General features: G+C 43.4%; 1 protein-coding gene across 1 annotated transcript in view; it reads left to right on the top strand.

The window, feature by feature from the left end:
• The window catches only part of LOC140714192 (polyunsaturated fatty acid 5-lipoxygenase-like), a 68,483-nt gene that overhangs the window by 4,886 nt on the left and 41,252 nt on the right, over positions 1–22,345 (top strand). The window contains exons 2-3 of the mRNA XM_073025100.1: positions 1,471–1,669; positions 16,903–16,984. Of these exons, the coding sequence (XP_072881201.1) occupies positions 1,471–1,669; positions 16,903–16,984 (281 nt within the window). The remainder of the gene's footprint in view (positions 1–1,470; positions 1,670–16,902; positions 16,985–22,345) is intronic.

Here is a 22,345-nt window from a genome sequence, read left to right as displayed (position 1 = left end):
CATCAGACAGGCCATTTGCTCCTCAATGTTATCCCGATTTATACTAAATGTCCTACCCCTGTGTATCATCCACATCCCTCCATTCCCTTCATAAACTCCACCGAACTCCCAGTTTAAATTACAACCAATGTCAGGGGATCGAGTTATAAGGTAATGTTGCAACTCCGTAAAACCCTGGTTAGACCACACTTGGATATTGTGTTCATTTTTGGTCCTCTCATTATAGGAAGGATGTGGAAGCTTTAGAAAGGGTGCAGAGGAGATTTACCAGGATGCTGCCTGGATTGGAGAGCATGTCTTATGAGGGGAGGTTTTTCTCTTTGGAGTGAAGGAGGATGAGAGTTGGCTTGATAGAGATGTACAGGATGATAAAAACAATAGAGTAGATAGCCAAAGGCTTTATCCCAGGGTGAAATTGAGGGGGCATGATTTTAAGGTGATTGGAGATAAGTCTAGGAGGGATGATAGGGGTACATTTTATTACACAGAGAGTGGTAGGTGCCTGGAACACATGGTAGAGGCAGATACATCAGGGACATTTAAGAGACACTGATATAGGCATATAATGATAGTAAATGGAGGACTATTGAGTGGGAAGGTTTAGATTGATGTTAGAGCAGGTCAAAAGTTTGCGCACTGAGTGGTTTGCACTGTGTTCTATAAGCAACTGCTAGATTCTGGATGGAACAGATATTACAGATTGGCGATGCTGCTGTGACCACATGCTAAGCTGAAGGGACTTGCAATGTAGTTGCAAAACTAGCTATTGGGCTGCACGTCTTGAAATAGCTGGCCGTCCAGCCAGCTGGTTCCCGCTGGTCTTTTCCAGCTATTTCTACCTTTGGAGTATCAATAATCAATAAGATTCCTGGAAATTCCCTAAAATAAAAATTTTAAATACCATCCCAGAAAATGTAATTAGTTTACAGCCATGACCTATAAACTTTCTTTTGTATGAGGATATTTGGTATGTCACCAAAGAATCTTGCGAATTTCTATAAATGGAGGACATTCTGGCGGGTGACATCATTCTCTGATTGGAGTTTCCAATGCAGAGGGTCGTAGGTTCAGATATTCCCATTTTCTAGACCAGCCAGAGAGGAGATGCAGGACCCTGTAGATCCACAACTTGCTGTGGAAAGAATTGTGAGGATCAATTGCTGTGCATGTTCAAAGTAGAGAGCTGCATGTAAGGAAAGTGGATCTCTTCACTTTCACCACAGCAATAATTGACTTGAAATGTGAAGAGGAACATTCAATGAACAATTCTTGTGGTTCTATGTTTCATTCTCTACATGTGCTAAACCCTAATTCGGTATAATAAGAACAGGGAAACTGAGACTTTATTTGTTGTAGGGAAATATGGAAATTTGGAAATTTCCCTTCATAAACATTGGCCCAGTGTCACCTGCCTGCTACCTAATCTTTTTCCTGTTTGCATACCATTAACTCTCCCCTCTGCCCCTGCAGGTGGATTCATATGATATGACTGTGTCGAGCGATATAGGAGAGATCCTGCTGGTGAAGATTGAGAAGCGCAAGTACTGGGTACAAGATGATTGGTACTGTAAATATATTACCATAAAAACGCCCAGCGGCGAGTACATGGAGTTTCCCTGTTATCGTTGGATTATTGATGACAAGGAAATCGAATTGCGGGATGGGAAAGGTTAGTACTAAACTTTCTTACTAAGAATGTTAAGAAATAAAAAAGAGAGTGGGCTACTCTGCCTCTCGAGCTTGCTCTGCTGTTTAATAACATGGCTGATCCAATCTTAGCTTCAACTTCTTTTCCTATCTGTTACCCAAACCCTTGATCCACCTTTAGATCAAAACCCGTGTCTCACAACTTTAAATAATGATTACAACTCTACTGGACAGAGGATTTCAAAGCTTCAAAATGAGTTGCCTTAAATGATCAACTATTTATTCTGAAACTATGTTCTCAATACCCACATTTCCCCTCCACCCTCAGGGGAAGCATCTGCTCCGTGCCACCTTTTCTATCCTCCTCAGAATCATGGAATCATTGTCTTTTAATAAGATCACCTCTCATTCTTCCAAACTCAATAAGCATAGACCTAACCTGCTCAGTCTCTCCACATACTTCAATCTTTCCATCACAGAATCTACCCAGTGTGCTTTCTCTGCACTGACTTTGAGTCAAGTATCCCTTCCCCAAATAAAGACTTCAAAATTGTATGTGATACATGAGTGATGTGTACACGTGTGAAAGAATTACATTTATATTCTATTTCCTCTGTATTAAAGGACAGTATTGCATCTATTTCCTGAATTATTATCTGAACCTAGTACTAATGTGACCTCCTGACCTGACAGACAACCAATGCTCCCTGATCCTGGACCCTGCCAGCCTGTGACACCTTGGACCTGCAGCACTGACTAAACATTATGTTAGTGCACATCAGACAGGCCGGAAGCCAGTTCCTTGCAGGACAATTTTTCTGGGGCTGTTATGATGGTTTGAGTTTCTTGACAGGGTGGGAAACTTAGAACTCAATTAGGGAGGAGATGCAGGAGCCTGAAGACCCACAGCTTCATCCCTCTGTTACCGTGTTTCTAAATGGTCCGTGGACCCATGACTCTTACCTCATTACTCCTTACTTTTGCATTATTTATTTATTTTGTAACATTTAGTAATTTTATGTCTTTGCATCGTCTTGCTGCCACAAATTTTACATCATGCAAGACAGTGATAATAATAAACATTCTGAAGTGAAATCAATAGCAGAAACTAAAGACAAGTGGCAAATAGTGTCACTAGAAAAAAGAAATTAAATAGGCAAAATTAAATTTGCTGTGTATAACAGCTTGCAGCGGTCACAACCAGGTAGATGAATTATTGGGACAAATAGAAACATAGGAAACAGGAGAGCACCAAGAGGCCATTCAGCCCTTTGAGTCTGTCCCACCATTCAACATGATTATAGCTGGTCATCTAAATTCTGCCTTCTGTTTCAGCTCTCTCTCTGTATTCCTTATTCCCTAGACCACAGGCACACCCCAGATTGTGCCAACATTCTGCCCATGAACACTGTCTTGTTATTCCTCATCATTCTGGCATCTGTCCCCTTCCGTTCCAGTCCTGATGAAGAGTCTCAGCCACTGTTTACTTTCTCCCATGGAAGCTGCCTGACTTGCTGAGTTCCTCCAGCATTTTATGTGAATTCCTCAGGATTTCCAGCCTCTGCGGGATCTCTAGTGTTTATGGCAGGGCTCTATTCCTGAGAACTGTTGTACGTCAGAAATGAACAACACATGGCTTAGGGGGAGGATTGCAGAAACAAAATGTGATGGGAGAGTGAGCAGGCATGGGAAGAACGGCTGCCAGCCAGCCTCACAGATTCAGTGAGTGGGTGAGACAGGTCGGCTCTCCCAGCTCTGGCCAGCAATACCCAGCCCTTGATTGCTGCACCTCGGGGAGGGGGACCCGTTGAGGAGAAAAAGCATGCGGAGATGCCCCATTTCCACTCAACAGAAGTTGTCTGCTGCCCCAACAAAATCAACAGGTCCATCCCCATCAATCCCAAATACTCATTCATGTTCATGGTCTTTCCTTGCGTTAGCTGCTGGCAACCTGGGAGGTCCTGGTTGCTAAGAGCAAGATCGTAACCCTTAAACCGCTGAGTGAGTGGTAGAGAATTCCACATGTTCATCACCCTTGTGAGAAGTTTCCTCATTTGCTCACTTATTGTTATTGGACTGGGATCCTTGAACCAGTTTTCCACCATTAGGAGCATCCTTCCTGCATCTAGTCTGTCTAGGTTTGATTCTTCATAATTTTAGTGAATACAAGCTGAATCAATCTAATCTGTCCTCGTATATCAGTCTTCCCTTACCCAGAAATCAGTCTGTGAACCTTCACTACACCATCTCCGTAGCCAGAGCATCCTTCCTCCAACAAGGAGACTAATACAGCACACATGGGCTGACCATCCCTGGACCCTGCGTAATTGGGATTTTGGGGATCTCCAGCAAGGCATCCCTGCTCCTGTATTTGAATCAATTTGCTATGCTGCCAAAGTTCCATTTGCCTTCTTAAGCATCTGCTGCACCTACGTTCATTAACAGGCGCAGCCAGCGAAAACACACAAGTCTGTGCAGCTCCCTCTTTCGTAACCGTTATCATTTAGATAATAGCTTGTCTTTCTGTTTTTTGAGCCAAAGATGATAACCTCACATTTATCCATAATCCAACCAATTGTATTAATCTGTCCAAATTACGCTGCATCTGCTTTAACACCCAGTTTTGTGTTACCTGCAAACCTGGAGATCTTATACTTGATTCTCTCATCTAGTTCATTGATGTATCTCTTGAATATTAGGGCTCCTAAGAATTTATTAGGCATCATCTTTTCAATTCCCCTATTGATAATTTGATTTGTCCAATCGATATGCAGATTGCAGTCACATAGTTATTGTCATACCTTTATCAGAAACATCTCTAATTTGCTATTTACAGCTTCCACTGCATCTCCAGTTACTGTCCAAGGATTTACATATCAACCCCCACTAACATTATCTAGCCCTAAGTGATTTTTTAGTTCACTCATAAAGATTCCATAGCAATATTCTTAGAGCTAATATCCTTCCTCACTATTACACTGATTTCTTCTTCCTTTGACAATGTTCTGCCTCCCCTTCCTTCATCCCTTCTTGCTAAGTCTCCTGGAATATCAGTTCCCTTTCCTCAACACTGTGTAGCTATGCCTCCTTAAGTGCAGTTATGTCATATATATTTGTGTATCTAAATTTGAATCAATATGTTGAGGAGCCAACTTGTGAATAGCTCTTACTGTGGAAAAGTATTCACAATAAGCTATGTTCACAAGGTAAATCCTCAACACATTATTGAGATGCAATGCCTCCATGTTTGCCATTGTAACATTATTTTACACTGTGTCCTGATTTATTTCTGTCCTTGAAAGGGCTGCCACAGTAGTGTAGTGGTTAGCTCAATGCTTTACAGTACCAGCGACCGGGGTTCTGTTCTCGCTGCTCCCGGTAAGCAGTTTGTATATTGTCCCATTGACATGGTGGGTTTCCTCCCACAGTCCAAAGATGTGCCGGTTTGTAGGTTAATTGGTCATTGTAAATTGTCCCATCATTAGGCTAGGGTTAAATTGGAAGGGAATTGCTAGGCAGTGTGTCTTGAAGGGCCGAAGGTCTACTTTGCATTTCCATCCTAATCGGATTCCGCTTAGATCCATCAGAACATCATTAGAAAATGCATGGAGATTGTTCAAGGATTAACTTCATCAGCCAGGGCACTGAGTATAAAAATACGGAGGTCATGTTGCAGTTAGTTAAAATTTGGTTAGGTTGTATTTATAGTATTGTGTTCATTTCTGTTGTCCCATTACAGGAAGGATGTGGAAGCTTTGTAAAGGGTAGAGTGAGGTATGTTGCCTGGATTCAAAAGTAGGATCTATAAGTAGAAGTTGGACAAACTCTTCTCTGGAGTGTCAGAGATTGAGGGGAGACCTTTTTGAAGTTCACAAAATTGTGAGCGACTTAGATAGGGTAGACAGTCAGAGTCTTACTCAGGGTCAAAATGTGAAGTAATGGGCGACATGGTACTTCAGTGGTTAGCACAACAATATTACAGCTCAGGGCATTTCAGACTTTGGTGTTCAATTCTGCCACTGCTCTTTAAGGAGTTGAATGTGTGGATTTTCTCCAGGTGCTCCAGTTTCCTCCCACAGACCAAAAGGAGCACTGGGTAGGTTAATCAGTCTGTAAATTGTCCCATGATTAGGTTAGTGTTAATCAGGTTTGTCAGTGGATGCTGTGGTAGCGTGACTCAAGGGGCTGGAAGGGCCTACGCTACGCTGTATTGCTAAATAATTAATAGTACTGGAGAGCATATATTTAAGGTGAGAAGAGCTCAAGATGTGCGGGCAAGTTTTTTTTTTACACAGGGATTCATTGATGCCTGGAATGTGCTGCCTGAGGTAGTGATAGAAGCAGAAATGATCATTTTGTTTAAAAGGCTTTTAGATAGACACGTGAATATTCAGGGAATGACAAGGTATGGATCACGAGCAGGCAGAAGCGATTTATCTTAGGGTTGGAAAAAGGGAGCTAAAAAGACTGTTCATGTGCTGTAGTGTTTTTTTGTTCCATGCTGATTCTAGTCCTATATAGGTATAATCCCTCCTGCTTGCACAGATCAGGTCCCAATGTCCCAGGACTGCAAATCCCTCTCTCCTGTACTGATTCTCCAGTCAAAGTCTTTAATTCATTCTCCTGTTGTTATGCTTACTAGTGCAAAGATTAATCCTGGGATTACTGCCTTTTGAGGTCCTGCTTTCAAGTTCATCTCTGAACTTCTTCAATTTGCATTGCAGGACCTTGTACTTTCTCTACTTCTGTCACAGTACCAATGTGTTTCACAGCCTTTGCCTGCTCACCCTCCCCTTAGAGTACCCTGCAGCTACTCTGAGACATTCTTGATCATAAGCACAAGGGAGACAACAAGTCGTCACAAATACATATTTTACAGCCAGGAAGGCTGTGGTGATACTGGAACACATTGGGGCTATCACTGTCATGTATTTAATATTTTTGTAATATTTGAGTATTATTGTAAATGTGTTGTTTGATTAAATATTCTTTGTTGTTTATGGGATACATCATCACACCACCACATCGTAAGTGTGCGCATCCTGAAAGAAAAAATGAAGTGTACACACTCTCCCGGTCTCCCCTTGTTTTTCTATCAATTAGTTTTATCTTTTGGAGTTACAAAACATAACAGTGGCGATGAAGTTTTAAATGAACCCAAGACAGCTACCTACCTGTAGAAATAAAGGGGGACATTCAAGTTAATAAAAAGCATAGTGAGAAACGATTGAATTAAAAGAAACCAGTGCAATGCATGCTCTTTTGAAAGGAAAGAGATGGTTAAGTTAAAAAAAAAGGCTGAAAACGGATGGAATTCACGGGTACATACGCAGTGAGTACCAGGTGATCTTAATCTTAAATTTTGAAAAAGCAGAAACGGATTGCTACATTGGAAAGATAGAAACTTTCGATTGCACAAAAGATAACTGACTGATGTATACTGAGTGAATTGAGTAGTATTTTAAATGGAAGAGCTGATGCGAAACGAGTGCCAGTTTTGCTGAGTGCATTAGGAGGGAGAGCATACAGTTTGCTTCGAAGTTTAATGGCTCCAAACAAAACAGCCAAAATGAGCTTTATTGATATCATGAACATAATGCAGGAATATTTAGAACCATAAAACATTGTTGATTGCAGAATGTTTTAGGTTTCATAAGCGGAATCAAAAGGAAGGGGAGTTCATTTCAGCGTACCTGGCTGAACTGAAGAGATTGTCTGAGCATTATTAGCTCAGTGATAAACTTACTGATACTTTTACAAGAAAGTATCCAAAAACAGCTTCTAACTGAAGTGCAACTCACATTTAAAAGAGTAGTTGAAATTGCTGTCTCAATAAAAACAGCAGACACAATTGAGTTGAGGTCAGGAATGAATATGAATGAGAATAAGATCGCAATGCCCTAACTGAAATCTGGCTTGCTGAACAAATAGTGGTAGCATTGTGGCAGAGGTAGCGTTGTGGCAGAGGGTTTCATACACCAAACCAATATAGGTTTAAAGGCATATCTTGCAGAAAATGCAACAAAGTTGGAGCATGTACAAAGAGCATGTCAGGCAGATAAAAATAAATGGACTGCACAGGGTAGAGAAAAAGATTAAAAGAAAGTAAAGTTTCAGTTTCAAAAAGAGCACTAATTTACATGCTGTTGATGAAAAATCTGATAATGATCACAGGACTTGGGTACCCTTGAAATTCACAATGTAAAAACTAACAATGGACAGGCAATATGGCTCACACCAGATGTGATCAGCAAATTAATTGAAATGGAATTAGACACTGGCTCTCCTGTTTCGTTATTCCATAAAATGAGATTGAATGGTATTTTAAAGATACTGAACTGAAGCCGGCAGATATCCAACTAAGAACTTACACCGGAGAAAATTACCTGTAGAAATGACATACATAACAATGAAGTACAAGAACCAGCAAACCACATTGAAAAAACAGCATTGTGGGGTTGTGATTGGCTGAGACAACTACAACTTGATTGGAGATCCATCCATCGTTTGCATGCCACATCCCTTGCAATAGAGCCAACTGAAAACAAAATTAAGAAAGTACTGGGTGATGCCATAGCAATGTTCAAGGATGCATTGGAAAACTCAAACGTATCAAGGCTAAAGTAGAGCTAAATGAAAATGCCACACCCAGGCTTTACAAAGCCCATCCAGTTCCTTATACCATCTGTGATAAAGGAGCCAGTGAACTCGATCCCATGAGGCTGAAGGAATTCTGTTCAAGGATGAGTGGAGGCCATCAGCAATGCCTGTGGTTCCAGTAGCTAAGAAGAATGGGTTTGCCAGGATCTGTGGCGACTTTAAGGTCACCATCAACCCAGTACTGAAAGTAGATCAATACCCTCTGTCCAGGATAGAGGATATCATTACAAATCTTTCTGGAGGAAAACACTTCACCAAAGTGGATTTAGCTGAGGTCAACCCACAGATTAAGACGGAAGAAGAGTCCAAATTGTTTCTCACCATAAACACTCACAAAGGGTGTTATCACTATAATAGGATTATTTTTAGAGCAGCAGAGAGCTGAGGGCCAGCTGCTGCAAGGCTGCCCAGGCACTCAGTTATCTGGAAGTCATCACTGTTACTGGTAAAGATGTCAAGGTACATCTCCAAATTCTCAAGGCACTGTTAAAAATATTTGAAGATTATGGGCTCAGAGCATGACACAAGAAGTGTGAATTCAAACCAAGCATCACTTACCGTGACAATACCATTGACACTTAAGAACTATGCAAGTGTGCTGAGAAAATACAAGCAATAATAACTCAACCCCAAGGCCAAAGGGCGTGTCACAGTTGCAGTCCTTATTAGGATTTGTCAGTTACTATAGCAGGTCCCACCGAATATGGCTACCGTGCTTCATCCCTTGAACTCATTACTGAAGATTGGGTAGAAATGGCAATGGACAAAGCAGTGAGAGGTGGCTTTCCAAAAGACAAAGGAAATGATGATGTCATACACTGTACACACACATCGTAATCCACATCGTCCAGTGAAGCTTGCCTGTAACACTTGGCCTTATGGTATAGTTTAGTCATATCACATATTATGAATGATGGAAGGGAACGCCCCATGACTTGCATCCCTTACCGCTGCAGAGAAAAGCTACACATAGATTGACAGAAGGACCTTCAGTCTGGTTTGGGGTGTGAAATGTTTCAACTGGTATCTCTGGAAGAGAGTTTTTATCCTCATTACTGATCATCAACCACTAGTGTCCATTTTCATTCTACAGAAGGCTGTTCCACTAACAGCAGCAGCACGAATGCAGAGATGGGCTCTTTTTCTTGGAGGACACAATTACAAGATCAAATAGAGAGGAGAGATCATCATGGAAATGCTGATGAATTGTCCCCTTTACCTATGAAAAAGGAAATACCTGAAAAATTTACCAAAGAGATCACTCCTCTTGACAGATTCTCACTTAATGCAGATTGAAAGCCTATCATGGGTGAAATGATCCAAAGGGAAACCAGAAAAGACCCCACCTATCTCAGGACTACACAACCACCCAAAATGACTGGAATGTGCAGTGGAGAGTCCCTATTTCCCCCATTTTTACCAGCATTGGGATGAACTTGTCTTTAATGGAGGTTGCTTTGTATATAGATCGAGAGTTGTATCACCAAGTGTCGGAGGAGCTACATGCCAGTCATCAAGGTGTGGTCAGAACGAAAGGAATGGCTTGAAGCTTTTTCTGATGGCCTGGGATAGATCTGCAGATTGAGCAGCTTGCCATGCCTTGTTCAGGATGCCAGCATGTCCGTGGTAGACAGGTATCCAGAACTGTCAGAACCACTTCCTGCAGTCCCAGAGTCAAATCCTACGACCACCAGGGATGGATCCCCAGAACCTGAGATTGTTTCACAGCCGCAAGTCTCATTTGCAAAACAGAGTGACCTCCCCAGTCAGGAAAGGTGTTATCCCACAAAGAATGAGAAATCCTCCACAGCAATTAAATCATTAGGCCTGAATGATGTACACACACACACACACGCTCACTCATACACACGCACAGTATCCAGCACCATTCTGTCAGGAGTCACTGTAATTCCTACCCATGGAATGCGTGGGTTCTCTCTGGGTCCTCCAGCTTCCTCCAATGGTCCAAAGAAGTACTGGATAGGCTAATTGTTCATTGTAAATTGTCCCTTGAATAGTTTAGGGTTAATTGGGTTTGACAGGGGTCACTGGGCAGAATGGCTCAAAGGGCCTACTATGCATTGTATCGCTAAAGAAATAAAATAAATAGGTATAATAGTTGAGATGCACCTATATTGAGTTGGGGTTTATAGCTCAGCAGTGAGGAGTGTTGTGTATTTAATATTCCAGTAATATTGTAAATATATTGTTTGATTAAGCATTTTTTGTTAACACAATTCATTACAGGTTATATGTAAAAGTAAGTGAATGGCAAACGTCATCATGCCACCATGTCATAAGTGTGTAGCTCACTAAATGTAAAAATGAAGTGTAAACATTCTCCCTGTTTCCCCATGTTTTTTTTGAACAGGTTTATGTTTTGGAGTTACAAAAAATAACAACCACCAAACCATGCTTGTAATTTTGGGTGTGACATAATTTAGGCAATTCTATAGGTTTGCACGCACATTGTTCAATAATAATGGGAGACATTAACCAAGAGGTAGATGGGGCAAGTGAAGTTCATGTTAATAACAAGATAAAGGGCAAAATCATGGAGGGTAAACAAGATCAAAGGTTTTAAAGGTACATTTAATGTCAGAGAAATGTATACAATATACATCCTGAAACGCTTCCTCTTCACAAACATCCACAAAAACAGAGGAGTGCCCCCAAAGAATGAATGACAGTTAAATGTTAGAACCTCAAAGTCTCCCCCAGCCCCTCTTCCTCCCACGAGTAAGTGGCAGCAAGCAACGATCCCCCCCCTCCTCCCCACCGGCAAAAAAAAACATCGGCACCCACCACTGAGCACTCAACAAGGCAACAGCAAAGACACAGACTTGCAGTACTCCAAAGACTACTCGTTCATTGGGTATTCGACATACCACAGGCTCCCTCTCTCTGATAAGGCAGAAAGAGGTGTCTTCATTTCACAGCAAGTGGAGAGACATAACAAACAACTTGCTGGTTTATGATGTTAAAAGTCTGTTGCGCCGCTTTTTCCGAGCTCTGTGCCCAAAGATCTTGGGTCTCTGGGCACACAGCCTTAGATCTTCCACCTCCCATGACACTCCGATCTGCTCGGACACCGACCTTTGATCCACCTGTCTCTCCAAAGCCACAAGATCTTGGCCCTCCGAAGACAAGCTTGGCTCTTAGGCCATGCCCTTGGCGTACCAAATAACGGCCAGTCATGAAACCCCCGAGAGCGTGTCCCCTTCCCTCAAAAAACCATAGTCAGTGTGTAACTCCAGGGCAGGGTCTTCAAAAGAATCCTGAAAGGGAAAAATAGAGATATTAAAGATGGAAATAGAGCTGTTTCCGAAGACGCAAACAAAGGAGTCGCAGTTAAGCTCCTCCTCCAAAAGATTGTTCTCTGACTCAATGTCTCCAGTTAATGAAGCAAAAGGCCATTTTGTTGTACAATCAGAAATGATGTATTCATAATCGGAACTTTCAAGGAAGAGTAGTTGTAACACAAGAGCGCTGAGCGTAAAAACTTAAAACCAATGAAATTAATTTGAAACCAAACTGTTAACTTTAAGCAAAGGAAGTTGTGAAACTATAAGGGGACAGATGGATGTGGCTGATAAGTACACTGGCAAGTACAAATCATTAGAATTCAAAGAAATAATTAGTGAATTACTAAGACTGATAAATGAAATTAAAATAATACTATGTCAAAGGAAAAACTGAAATAACTGTCAAAAATTAGTTCCAGGGAAGAGTGAAATCTGACTAAATCTCTCTGACATTTGATCTACATTTCACCATTCTGAAATAGGTTGCTTTGGGGATTGTGTTGCCCTGATTATCAGCTTCAAAGTTTCGTTAGGTTCTGAAATGGTTCCTGCAGATTGGAGGGTGGTAATTCTGACTTCACTACTGAAGCAAAGAATCTGGGAGACACGGGGTTATAAAGCTGGAAAGTGAGAAATATGCCCTTCAGCCCACTACATCCATGCTGACCTTTTTGATCCATCCACACCAATCCCACTTTCCCAACCCTGTTTACTTCCTTGCCTATTTCAAGTCCCTCTTAAATGTCTCTTAATCCTAGTGATTGTTTCTGACTCCATCACCTCTGCAGTAGGTGTACTCTGTGTAAAAGGCTTTTACCTCCAAACCCGTAATTAAGCTCGGTCCTCTCACCTTAAACCTAGGTTATCCATGTTGGTCCTATTCTCAGTCACCAGTCTTCCCATCCTGCTGACAATTTTGGCACTCATCCTATCGCTAAGCAACAGTGACAAAGACTGAAAGGCCCCTGATCCCATCCACATTATTCTGCTCTTCACTTGCCCAGCCTCAGTATGGCCTGTTGCCAGGGGAAAAGGGGATTCCGAGACGCAATGTGACTGTGGCTTATGAAGTGGACTGATCACCAGAACAGTCACTAGTGCCCTGAACTACACCTGTGTATCCCTCTGAGAGCAGAATTTTATAGAGGTACCATGTGACGCAAGGGGTCCCACTCAAGTAGGGATAAGGATGCCAAAACATGTTATTTAAGCAATGAGTAATGTTGGTGTTCAATGGTATATATCAGGGATTCCCAACCTTTTTTATGCCATGGATCATTAGCCAAGGGGCCCCTTGGACCCCAGGTTGCAAACCCCTGGGATATATGAATACTGGGAGGTGGAATGCATGCAGTTTTCATGCAGTCACACAAAGGTAATGCTTTTAGCAAGTGCAGCAAGCTTTGTTGCAATTATACTGGGCTTTGGTGATCGCCGTCTTACAGTGGTTGTGTGGATTTGATTTCTAATATGCTTGTGTAGATTCTGGCACTGAAGGAATTGATATAGCAAGAAAATTAGGAGGGGCCCATACCTGCAGTGTTTAGAAGGATAAGAGAACATCTCACTTAAGCCATCCAGGATTGTGAAAAAGATTGACAGGGTGGATCTGAAACTTGTTCACTGTAGCTGGAGAATCCAGAACAGGGGGTGCAGTCTCTTGGGGACAGCATTTCTTTAAAGAGTATTGCAATTGTTTGGAATTCTTTATCCACTCATGACTTTATCAGTGTTGAGTTTGTTCTGTTTCATTGACTGTATCAAAATCCTTTCTAATTTTCAATCCTGCCATTAGGAATCCTTTTCGCCTTCAAGGACAGGTTTACTCTGGCATCCTCAGTCCTGAACCAATCCCATAAGCAGTTCCCAAAATGCTGGGGGCACTCAGCAGATCAGGCAGCATCAATGAAAAGACAAACGTGTTTCAGGTTGAAACTCTCCAATGTCCATCAACTATACATTCGTCTCCATAGATGTTGCCTGACCCACTGAGTTCCTCTAGTATTTTGTGTGTTGCTCCAGATTTCCAGCATCTGCAGTCTCTCTTGTGTACCTAGTCCTGTAAATTTCTATTGCAGCCAAGTGACACAATGGGATAGAGACCCGGGTTCGATCCTGATCTTGGCTGCTGTCTGTGTGGAGTTTGCATGTTCTCACTGTGACTGCATGTGTTTCTTTCCTCAGTCCAAAGATGTGGAGTTCAATAACTACATAAACTATCTGGACCTGTTTCGAGTTGGATCATGCTGTTTCTCTGTGGTAGTCAATGGGCAGCCTGACAGTGGCTCAACAAGAATTAATTGTGCCATTCGAGGGCTATTGTGCTGACAAACTATCACACTAAATCAGTCATCTTGTTACCTTTAACCTAATCTTCACACCGTTACTCATCTTTCACAAGTTTATCTTTATCACATAGGCTGGTGTCAGAAAGCTTTAGAAGTTTGCAGAAACACTCATTTCTGCCTCTTGCAACTGAGCTTGTATATAGGACTATATGGCTGAGTGGATGAGATAGGGATCAATGACATGCACTGCTTCTGTGCCTGCAGAAACCACACACCATCAGTCTGTGCAACTTCATATGAGATCTAGTGGGCAGGGAACATCAAAACGGGCAAAGGTTTACTCAACAGGCACAGACTGGGGTGGTGGGGTGCCTACTCAGCATGAGACAGCACATTCCAGATCCTGGTGTGGACCATATTGCTTTGCCTGCTCAGGGAGTATCTAACAGGATGGTGCAGAAAGAGATTTGCTCTTCATCAAGCCCATACAACTAGTACCCAAGAACGGTGCAGAGGGACTATAAACTACCCCTGTACTGTTACCTTTAATTCCAGACCCCCATTTTGCTTTTGTTTTTAAAATGATTTCAAGTATCAACAAAAAAACTTTAGATAATATATTATTCCAGCAAGACGTACTCCTGTCCCTGCAGAACCACGGAAAATCAGACCCCTCGTGCTCCGTCTCCGCAGGCAACCACACCCCTCGAGTTCCATCTCCACAGGTAATCAGACCTCTCACGCTCCATCTCCATGGGTAATCAGACCCTCGGGCTCTGTCTCCGCAGGCAACCACACCCCTCGGTTTCCATCTCCACAGGCGATCAGACCCCTCCCTTCTGCCTGGGACCTGCGAAGGGCCACCTTGCTTGGGCTGAGGAACAGACGGATGAGGAAGCACCCAGACTGACCCAACAGCCCTCCTACCTCTGCACAGGATGCCCAGACAACAGGAGCATGGGCCTGAGGAGTAGCCAGGACCTGAACAGTCCGTTCGAATTTTCAAGGGGCTGTGCAATCTCTTGCAATCCATATGAGTTTGGAACGTAGACACGTGCAGAAATGGCAGTCAGCATAGGAGTCTGTAAGCTAACTGAGCAATTCAGTTCCACAGGGCAGCTTTGTACAGTGCTTTCTGCCCCAGGACCTTGATGTAAAAGGGGAGGAGGAGCACTTCCACGTACCAACCCACTCTCCCTCACTACCAGGTGTCAGGCAGACCACTGTGGTGAGTCTGGGTGGCAGATGAAGGTACGGAAGTGGAATTGTGAAATCCCTCTGATTATCTGAGAGATGTTATGTGGGGCCAGATCCTAGGTATAGTTTTGGGTCTAGTGGTTAGCTTGGCTGGGATCACGGAACAATTTTGAACTGCCTGGATACCCTTGAGTCTCCCAGAGGCTCTGGCCGCCAGTCTTGGTGTCTCTCCTTCGCCATCCATCCCCAGATGTGACAAGCAGAGCACTTGGCCAACCAGGGGAGACCATGTCCTGACCCAGAGAAGGTCCCAGTAAAGGTTAGACTTCTCTGAGAGGTGAGGGTGCCTGCTATTGAGAGTTTCTGAAGGCAGAAAGTCTCAAACAGGGTATGGACACACACCAGTGATAGGCCATCTTCCTCATTCAGGACACTGTGACAAAGATCCAGCAGTTCCCTTTACCCCAAAATAAATCAGTGACGTGCTTCTGAGCATTGGCAAAGAAGTATTCGGCTAACTGGCATCAGAAGCTGGGTCACCTGTGTGTTCCCAATCAGTGATTGTCCCTGTCGGACAGTATAGAGCAGGTCTGTCCAGTGGCCTTCCTCTGGTGACTCTTCCTTCCAAATCCTGTCATTGGGGCTTGGATAGTTTTTCCAGATGCATGGTACTCCATGCGAAGAATCACATCTCCTCTGGCAGGGAGTCCGCCCACCACTGGCTGACCAGGGGTTCAGAGCACCTCTCCAAGTTAATCCTTCTGGAGGACGGGACAGGAGGGTGGATAGGATCCAGCGCCACCAGCCGCACCTCATTGGTGCAGGCCAAGAGGACAACTTCTGTGCCAGGCCTACACAGACTCATCAATCAACCACCTCTTTCAAACACACAGGGTGGCTGCACAGAAATGGAATAGATTCTGTTTGTTTATTTGTTTATTTATTGATTAATTGAGATACAGCACGTAATAGGTCCTCTCAGCCCATTGAGCCATGACACCCAGCAGACCCCAATTTAACCCCAGCCTAATCGCAAGACAATTTTCCTACCAACCGGTATGTCTGTGGACTGTGGGACGAAACCAGAACACCTGGAGAAAACCCATGTGGTCACCAGGAGAACATACAAAGTCCTTACAGACAGTGGTGGAAACTTAGCCTAGGTTGCTAGTACTGTAAAGTGTTATGCTAACCACTATGCTACTATGCATTTGACTTTCTGAAGAGCCAGTTAGTGGGATTTAGATAAATAAATACATTAGGTACATTTCCATCAGAATATATGAACTATATCAAGGTAAAATGCATCCAGTCTTGTGTAGGATGTAGTTGAACCTTGCTATTCCTACCCCAGGAGGATGTGACTGGACAGTGCAGAGGTAGTATTACTCTCTGACTGACTCTGAGAGTGTGTGACTGGGCAGTGCAGAGTGGGTTTTACTCTCTGTCTGAGAGTGTGTGACTGGACAGTGCTGAGGGAGCTTCTCTCTGTGTCTGACCCCAGAAGGTGTGATGGGGGAGTGCAGAGACTGTCACCTGTGCTGTCCCAGCCCCTGAAGTGCAAGGTTGCCTTTGAACATGAAAAGGGAGGCTCCTATTCATTAGATGAGTACATTCACGGTTGATAACCAAAACACAGAGGTGACTTTTAAAAAGGGAAGGTGTTTAAAGGAACAACTGCTTTCAGCAACATGTCCTGCAAAGTGCACGTTAGACTTTATTTAACTTCCACATGTGTATGAGGAAGGTGCAATTCACTCACTCAATGCTGGCAGACCACTTAACACCCTGCTTCCTTCTTACAGCAAGGTTACCCCGTGATGACCACACTCAACTTGCTAAACAACACCGACACCGAGAGCTGGAAGAGAGGCAGAAGCTTTACAGGTAAGGCCTGATGCAATGGGGCAGATTTACCGCTCGCTAGTTCTTAATCAGTAGTTTTATGTAACCGTGAAACAAACCAGTTTTATCCCCCTCCTCCCATGGGGTTTACAGGCACAGGGTGTGTTACACCGCACTTCAGAGTGCAGCTGAACGTTGTCTGGTTTACTCTGCCTCAGGACTCGCATTCCTCGACAGAGGGGCCAGTTCCTACTTTGGTTTAGCCCACGGCCCAGTGCTGGAAACATGGTTGGCTGACTGCAGTCAGCAAGTTTAAAATGAGTGTTTCTAGCAGAGGAACAAACCACTAGACACTGACGTACTGGGAGTAGCCGCAACACCTCTGGTTTTGTGACTCGTTCCTGCAGTCTCTCAAATTTTCACCGTGAAAACAAAGGAGGTCATTTTGTAGTGTTCCTGCTGCCTTCATGGTAAATCAAATGAGCCTCATACATTTGGTTAATCTAATCTTTGTGGTTACATGATTTGAATTGTTCACTGTGCCAAGTTGCCTTTTTGCTAGGAATGGCATGAGAGAGAGAGAGAGAGAGAGAGAGAGAGAGAGAGTGAGAGTGAGAGTGAGAGTGAGAGTGAGAGTGAGAGTGAGAGTGAGAGTGAGAGTGAGAGAGAGAGAGAGAGAGAGAGAGAGAGAGAGAGAGGGGGGGGAGAGAGAGAGAGAGGGAGAGAGAGAGAGAGAGAGAGAGAGAGAGAGAGAGAGAGAGAGAGAGAGATTCCTTTCACTCTAAACATAAATTCCACAGATGGTGGAAATCCAAAGCAACATACACAAAATGCCGGAGGAACTCAGCAGGTCAGCAAGCATCTATTGGAAATGAACAACCAGTTGACATTTCAGGCTGAGAACCTTTTTCAGGACAGGAAAGGAAGGGGAAAAATGCCAGAATAAAAAGGTAGGAGGAGGGCAAGAAGGCTAGCTAGAAGGTGATATGTATAGCCAGTAGGAAAGATAAAGGGCTGGAGATGAAGGAATCTGATAGGAGAGCATCATGGATCATAGGAGAAAGGGAAGGTGCACTGGGAAAGGTGATAGACAGGTGAGAAGAGGAAAGAGGTTAGAGTAAGGAATAGAAGAAGGGGGGAGGAGGGAATTTTGTTTATTGGAAGGAGAAATTGATATTAATGTCATCAGGTTGGAGTCTGCCCAGTTTGAGTTTAAGGTGTTTCTCCTCACCCTGAGGGTGGCCTCTTCATGGCACAAGGGGAAGCCATGGACTGAAATGTCAGAATAGGAATGGGAATGGGAATTAAAATGTTGGACCACTGGGAAGTTCTGCTTTTGGTGGATGGAGCAGAATTGCTCAACGAGCCTTCCTCCAGTTTACGACGTGTCTCTCCAATGTAGAGGAGGCCGCATCCGGAGCTCCAGTTACAATAGGTTTGAAGGTGAGATGTTGCCTCACCTGAAAGGACTGTTTGGGGCCCTGAATGGAGGTGAGGGAAGAGGGCTTATGGGCAGGTGTAGCACTTCAGCCTCTTGCAATGTGAAGTGCCAGGTGAGAGATTAGTGGGAAGGGATGAATGGACAAGGGAGTAATGGAGGGAGTGATACCAGCAGAAAGCAGAGAGTGGCAGGAGGTAAAGATGTGTTTAGTGATAGGATCCCTTTGCAGTTGCGGAAAATTATGTGTTGGATGCAGAGGCTGATGAAGCGGTAGTTAAGGACGAAAAGAACTCTATCAGTGTTAAGGTCTGGGAAATGGAGGCAATGCGGGTGAGGGCAGTATCAATGGTGGAGGAAGGGAAATCCCAGTCTTTGAAGAAGGAGGACATTTCTGATGTCCTGGAAAGGAAAGCCTCATCCTGGGAACAGATGTTGTGGAGACAAAGGAACTGAGAAAAGGGAATAGCATTTTTACAGGAGACAGGGTGGGAAGACGTATAGTCAAGAATCAATAAGTTTATAAAAATGTTGTTTGACAGTCTGGGAGACAGAGAGATTAAGAAAGGGGATGGAGATGTCAGAAATGAACCAAGTGAACTTAAGGGCGGGGGGGGTAGTGAAGTTGGAGGCAGAGTTGATGAAATTGAAGAGTGCAGCATGGGCGCATGAAGCATCTCCTCCCACTTTCTCCAGACTCGGGGGTAGCCATCAACATCCACATGGGCCCTGCCTTTTCACTGGCTAGGTAGAACAGTTCATGTTGCAAGCCTTCCTCAGTAATACTCCCCAACTCTTCCATCGGTACACTGACGACTGTATTGGGACTGTTTCATGTACCCACGCTGAGCTCGTCAGTTCATCAACTTTATCCCCAAGCAAGTGTGAGATGAGATCACTGCATCATAGAGACATGGAGAGAAAGTATGTGGGAAACAAGACCGTCGTACCATCAACCATTTTATTTACTCCACCTTCCCATTAACTCCCCCCAAATTTTATCACATACTTAACATACACAGGACAGTTGACAGTAACCAATTACTCTACCAACCTGTGTGAGGAAAGTGGAGCACTCGGATGAAATCACAAGGAGAATGTACAAACTCCACACAGACAGGCACTTGAGCTCTGAGTTGAAACCAGGTCTCTGTCACTCTGAGCCAGTAGCTCTACTAGTGTGCTACTGAGGGGATGGACTGTGGGAAGGTAAGCAAAAGGTTAGTGTTTTGAAAATGGTCGGGGGCTATGAAATGCCAAGGGATCTCAGTAGATGCCCGAAGATCCTAGACAATAGTGGGTTAGAAACATATGTGCCTTTCATGGCTGAAGTACAAATTCAAAGGCAAGGAAATTGTGTCAGAACTGTACAAACACTTGTTGGCACTGTAAATTAAGTTGTATATTAGATCCAGCAGCATCCAATATACGCCTATTGTTCTATTAGCAATAACAGTCCCACAAGAGCTTCAAAAAAGGGCATTTATTCTAATGCAAACAACAAAGGGACAAGTGAATGTGATGTCTGTGCCTTAGTTTCATGTGATGAAACTATGTGATGCAATATTCGCTGACCGTTTGACTTATTTACATAGCACACACAAATACATAACACTGGTATCTCTCTGAAATGGATAAGCATCTTTCAGAGTTGCATCCTATAATTACAGATTCAGTCCCATTGACTGGCTTCCGCAGTCATTTTACTTCCCCAGTCTCTGCCTCTGTGCTTGTTCCTGAAACTGTGCAACTTGAAACCCTATTTTTGACTTGCTGCTCTTGAACAGCTATTGACTATCAACATCAAGAGTAGATAGAATCTATCTTGCATGTCACTCCTGGGCCAGTGGGTGTGCCTCTTGCTGCGAGCTCCTAACCTACAGGGAACACTTCCAATGTGATTGCCACTATGAACCAAGAGTCTTTTCAGGCCACAGATTTGGACATTTTCATTGCTGTTGCAGAGTTTTGAAGTTGCTGTCTATTGATTCTGCTTCTCAGTCCCTGAAGCACCATTTTCTGGTTCATTTTCTGTCTGTCAGCTCTCCTCTCTTAAGTTAGGCTGTACCAACCTCAACCATACGTGAAGGTGATGTTGGCTTAACACCCTACTGAGTAAAAGTAGGAGTGGTGTGCTTGATGATAGATTATCTAAGCAGAAATTAACTCCTGGGATTTAACTGAGATTTTAAATTCCTCACAGAAACCAGTGAGATTCCTATTGACACACACAAAATGCTGGTGGAACGCAGCAGGCCAGGCAGCATCTATAGGAAGAAGCACTGTCGATGTTTCGGGCTGAGACGTCAACAGTGTTTCTTCCTATAGATGCTGCCTGGCCTGCTGTGTTCCACCAGCATTTTGTGTGTGTTGCTTGAATTTCTAGCATCTGCAGATTTCCTCGTGTTTGAGATTCCTTTTGACCTGACCACAGAAAATGTGGTCACACTTGTCAAGAAGGGCAGTGAGGAAAAATACCTTCTAATGATAGTTCTGTGGGTCTAACACCAGTAGGAAGGAAGTAATTGGAGAAAATGCTGAGGGGCAGTATTTATGATGGAATGATGGGATCTAATCAGCAACATCTAACATGGCTTTGTCAAGGGATAGATCCTGTCTGACCAATGTAATGGAAATTTTTGAAGTGGTAACCAAGTGTATTCATGAGATCAAAGCAATAGATGTGGTTTGCAAGGACCTCAGAAAGGCTTTGGACATGGGAGACCTACTGAAAATGTTAGGGTATGTGCAATGCAGGGCAATTTGCAAACTTGATCCAAAATTGGCTCAGTAGTAGGCAGAGAGTGATGGAAGAAAGTTGTTTTTGTGATTGGTTGCCTGGTTACAGTGGTGTTCATCTGGAATTAGTGCTGAGGTACTTGCTATTTGTAATATATCGTATGTAAGTGCTTTGGGATGTGGATGTAGGAGGCACGGTTAGTAGGTTCACAGATGACACAAAGATTGGCAGAGTCATGAACAGTGCCGTAGGACACAGAGTGGTATTGATTTGTTGGTGAAATGGTCTAATAAGTGGTGCATGGAGTTTAATTCAGATAAATGTGAGCTGATGTATTTTGTGAGACTAATGAAGCTAGGACACACATCATGAATGGTAGGGTCCCAGGGAGGACTGATGAACTGAGTAACCTTTGAGTACAAGTCTAGAGATGACTGAAGGTGACAGGAAATGTAGATAATGTGATTGGGAAGGCATATGGGATACAGGGCTTCATTAATTAGGATATTGAATGTAAAAGAAAGATATTTATACTGTAAAACTTTGGATAGTGCTCAATTAGAGTACTGCGTGTGGTTCTGGGCACCACCTCGGATCGCAAGACCCTGCAGTGGATAGTAACGTCAGCTGAGAAGATCATCGGGGTCTCTCTTCCCGCCATCATGGACATTTACACTACACACTGCATCCGCAAAGCAAACAGCATTATGGAGGACCCCACGCACCCCTCATACAAACTCTTCTCCCTCCTGCCATCTGGGAAAAGGCACTGAAGCTTTCGGGCTGTCACGACCAGACTATGTAACAGCTTCTTCCCTCAAGCTATCAGACTCCTCAATACCCAGAGCCTGGACTGACTCCTTACTGCCCTATTGTCTTGTTTATTATTTATTGTAATGCTTACACTGTTTTGTGCACTTTATGCAGTCCTGGGTAGGTCAGTAGTCTAGTGTAGGTTTTTTCTGTGTTATTTTTTACGTAGTTCAGTGTAGTTTTTCTACTGTGTCATGTAACACCATGGTCCTGAAAAATGTTGTCTCATTTTTACTATGTACTGTATCAGCAGTTATGGTCGAAATGACAATAAAAAGTGACTTGACTTGACATCATAAGGTGTAGAGGAGATTGACTAGGGTGTTGCCTGGGATGGAGCATTTCAGTTATGATGAGAGATTACTTACACAGTTTCTGTTTGAATGTTGGTGTTCGTCAGTCTTTGTCTGTT

Source organism: Hemitrygon akajei, chromosome 21 (assembly GCF_048418815.1).
Source record: "Hemitrygon akajei chromosome 21, sHemAka1.3, whole genome shotgun sequence".
Lineage (NCBI taxonomy): Eukaryota > Metazoa > Chordata > Chondrichthyes > Myliobatiformes > Dasyatidae > Hemitrygon > Hemitrygon akajei.
Note: the sequence above shows the minus strand (reverse complement) of the source record. Positions and strands in the feature narration are given on the sequence as shown.